Source organism: Limulus polyphemus, unplaced genomic scaffold (genome assembly GCF_000517525.1).
Source record: "Limulus polyphemus unplaced genomic scaffold, Limulus_polyphemus-2.1.2 Scaffold6760, whole genome shotgun sequence".
NCBI lineage: Eukaryota > Metazoa > Arthropoda > Merostomata > Xiphosura > Limulidae > Limulus > Limulus polyphemus.
In genome coordinates, this window is record NW_013672370.1 from 28,176 (window position 1) to 32,412 (window position 4,237).

The window sequence follows — 4,237 nt, forward strand, 5'->3', positions numbered from 1 at the left end:
AACTATAGACTTAGTATTTTGACTTCACAAACATCTAATTTCAACCAGTGCTGCATTCAACATACCACGTGATGTTTATCTGTATTTTTAATATTTACTTTTAAATTAAGAAATTGATCTACAGTTTGATACCAAACTTATTGACATAAATTTATGAAATAGCAGTTCAATAAAACTTTGAATACGATTCAACAAATTAGATGACATGGCCTTTCACCTGTGCCCTGTCTTGAAAAGGTTAAAGGCAGAATTGGATGCCAACAATTTACAAGAGTTTAAGTAAAGAATCTACGAGTATAAATTTTTACTTTTCCTAAGAATGAGTGTGAAAGGTCAGCCTTGAAAGACCAAATAGTCCATTGTTTTTCCATAAGCTATTTCAAATGGCCAAAAGCTCAAATCTACTAATCCTATTACAACTGGTGAGTAGTTTTCCAGTGTCAAGTGCACACTTGCATATCAAGTTTCAAAACTTAAGTAAAAAATAGTAATTTCTAACAATTTCAATAATTCTTTTACGCAACAATATTTAATAACTGATATTTTGTAAATTTGCAAGTTTATTTAGTATAGTTTGCAATTGAAAATTATTTGAAATGTTTTCTATTTATTCAGGAACTGCGATTGCCTAGAAACAGACTTATCCAAGTTTTGCTTCTCAGCTGATTTTCCTTTTTTGCCACTTATTCTATTTCAGTGGGGCCAGCCTCAATTGAAGTGTGTTGGACAACAACTAATAAATATTAGCCATAAAACAATAGAGAACCAACAGCTAAAAATGGTTGTTACATACATAAAATTATCTTCTATCCACACCAAGAATAAGGAGAAAGGAGAGGAGTAAACTGTATTATATAGTTTTTGTGAAAGAAACTACAAACCTAGGAATTTGTATGTAGTTTCATTAAATGTACTGTTTTTTTCATTATAATCTTTTTTCTATATGTCTAGTTGAAAGTTATAGGAATATTATTATATGAGAAGACATCAGATAAAGATATTTAGGGTTAGTTATTGCAAGCTAAGAGTCATGTGATGGCAAACTTTTGTGTATAAGTAAAGTCATTATTACTCAACACATATCACAAGAAGTTTATCGTCACTGAAAAGAAGCAATAATTTTCAAAAAGAAAGTGAGGTTGACGAAAAATATGCAGGTAGCTTAAACTTATTTCATCTATCAGTGTAGGCCTATGATTAGGAAGTCAAATTTTTACTGGACAATGCTTTTACTGTTACTTTAGGCTACATAACGACTTCAACAGGTTAAGATAAATAACTCATCAAAATAAAACAAGTTAGAACTTACTATACTGTATATAAAAAATGGAACTTCCTGATCAGTGATAGTTACAAAATTCCAATTTCTTTCATATTATCCAATAGCAACAATCATTGTACATAAAATATTGTGTGAACAGACAAGAAAATCAGTATGAACACAGACACATCAATTATAATTTCACTGAATAAAAAAACTGTTAGGTACACTTATGTGACCTTAGCCACACAATAAAAAACTGTAAGGCACACTTATATGACCTTAGGCACACAATATAAAAACTGTTAGATACACTTATATGACCTTAGGCACACAATATAAAACTGTCAGATACACTTATATGACCTTAGGCACACAATATAAAAACTGTCAGATACACTTATATGACCTTAGGCACACAATATAAAAACTGTTAGATACACTTATATGATCTTAGACACACAATATAAAAACTGTTAGATACACTTATATGATCTTAGCCACACAATAAAAAAACTATGAGAAAAAAGGTAGTACTTTTTGATGTTTTTTAAAAACACAACTTACAAAAATTCACTACCAAATATATCATATAAATACTAAACCATATTACACAATTGTTTTGCAATTATAAACTTGATATTATGTAGAAAGTGTGTAGCAAATTGCATGCAAGCATTTTAAGTGTTAAACTAATCAAACAGGAGGTCACAGTGTCACCCTTACATTATAGAAAGAGTTGAAAGACTGATACTTGAATCCATACTTACACTAATTCTAACAACAAAATTTAGTATTTTGTTGGACAGTCAACATGGTTTCACTATGGGAAAGTTTTGTCTTATTTATCTTTTAACACTCTTTGAAGAGGTAACTATTTGTATAGATGAGGTAAGGGTGTCAATTTGGTTTATCTGGATTTTCAAAAGTATTTAACAAAGTGTCATATAAAAGGCATGTTGAAAAATAATCTCTGTAGGTCTGTGGGATAAACTGGCTCACTGGGTAGAAAAGTGGTTGATAGAAGAAAGTAGAGGATTTTTATAAACAGGGTTCAGTCAAAGTGTCACAAGTGAAGTACCTCAGGGTTTAGTGTTAGGATTTTTGATTTACATCAATGATGATAACTCACATTTGCTGATGATATTAAGGTATTGGGTGTTGCTGCTTTACAAAAGGATTTAGATCATTTAGTGAGTTAGCCAAATAAATGGCAGATAGCTTTTAATTATAATAAATGCAAGATAATGCATGTGGGTTATCAAAATTAGAATTATAAGTATAATTTTGACGGGAATAGCTTTAACAATGTCATGAAAGAAAGATACTTTTGTGTTTGAGTTGATTAGTCTCTTGAGACATCCAAGCAGTGTACTAGTGGTAATAACAAATAGGATTTTAGGCTACATCTACAGAAATACTGAATACAAGTCTAAAAATGATATAATTTCATTGTATAGGTCACTGGTTAGGTCACATTTGGAGTACTATCTTCAGTCTTGAGTGCCTTACTTTACAAAGGACACTGAATTGTTGGAAAGGGCTCAATGAAGGACTACTGAGACTATACCTGGAATGAAAAGGCAATCATTCAAAGATAAGTTAAAATCTCTGAAATTATTTCCTCTGGAAAAAAAAAAGGTAAACATTAAAAGGATCTGAGTTATTAAATATAGTTAAGGAAACTTATGGTGTTGCTGCATCTTTTATTTTTCTACCTAATGGTGAAAATGGTAGATTAGTAGGACCATGGGGCACAAATAAAATTGAAGTATAACTTTTGGCAGGTTAGGAATCATCTTCAGCTAGAGCAGTTTTAATTTTTATTTTCTAACACTAACAGAGTGGTTGGCATTTCTGTTTTCAATGGGTTGCCTTCAAACGTGATGATACTGATGAATGCAGTAAATTTAATTTTTCTTACTTGATAGAGCTTAATTAAGCCATTGTTTGTTGTTAAGCATAAAACTACATAATGGACTATCTGCACTGTAACCCACGCGTATATCGAAACCCGAATTTTAACGTTATAAAACATAACTTTATAAGTCCTTGAACTTACTGTTGTCAGTGATGAACCACCAGGGAGTGAGTTTAACTTTTTAAGGGAAGGCCTAATAAATATGAAAACGATACGGGCTTGCTTTGAATTCTAAAAGTAAAAATCTAAGGTTTCGTTTAGTGTGTGAAACAGTTAGATCAATGGGTCTTGTACTACCATTAACATAAAATTTTATGTTATTCAATTTTAGTATCTTACCGATTGCTCTAAACCCTGGTTACGCTTCAGATTTTTTCCGTGTATTTGGTCTTCTAATTTTTTTATACGTCTCTCCAAACATACTAGTGTCTGTTCTTGCTGAAACATCACACAATATCAAATATATATATTGTTAATACTCTAAAGCTTACAGCTATTGACAACGATCCTGAACTATTGATTATGATTATTCTGTTCTAAAGATAAAATTCACACGACAGTAAGTATACGTTGATATCTGGCAACACTGTCTGTGTAACTTCTAAGCACATAATACGTTCGGTTCTTTTGGTGAGTTTGGCTATTACATCATATATTTTGAGCTTATTGTCAAGAAAACCGTCATATAAAGTTTAATAAAACGCAATACTTGCAAAAATTTCATTAAATAATAGATAATTTTTTTATGTAAATATATATATATATATGTACACCGTGTTTTTATAATTTTTAATAAAACTCGATTTCGCTCGGTGCGCGACGAGTAGTACCGAAAATTTACGAACGACAATAGCGTCATTCCATTGGTAAAAAACGCTAGTTAATCAACTGGTGATATGATTCGTATACCATCTGTCATGGTCTGCTGTAAATATTTTATGAGTTTGCAAATCATATTTTGTATTACTTACTATTATCTTATTTTACTAAAACGGCCCAATAAACATTCCATATTAGTGTAGCTTTTATTATACACAAAGCGAAAATTAAAGATA

At 30.8% G+C, this 4,237-nt stretch overlaps 1 protein-coding gene across 1 annotated transcript in view; it reads right to left on the reverse strand.

The window, feature by feature from the left end:
• The window catches only part of LOC106474049, a 24,215-nt gene extending 20,343 nt beyond the window's left edge, over positions 1–3,872 (reverse strand). The window contains exon 1 of the mRNA XM_013934734.2: positions 3,522–3,872. Coding sequence (XP_013790188.2) covers positions 3,522–3,629 — 108 coding nt within the window. The 5' untranslated portion in view covers positions 3,630–3,872. The remainder of the gene's footprint in view (positions 1–3,521) is intronic.
• Positions 3,873–4,237: the final 365 nt, after the last annotated feature.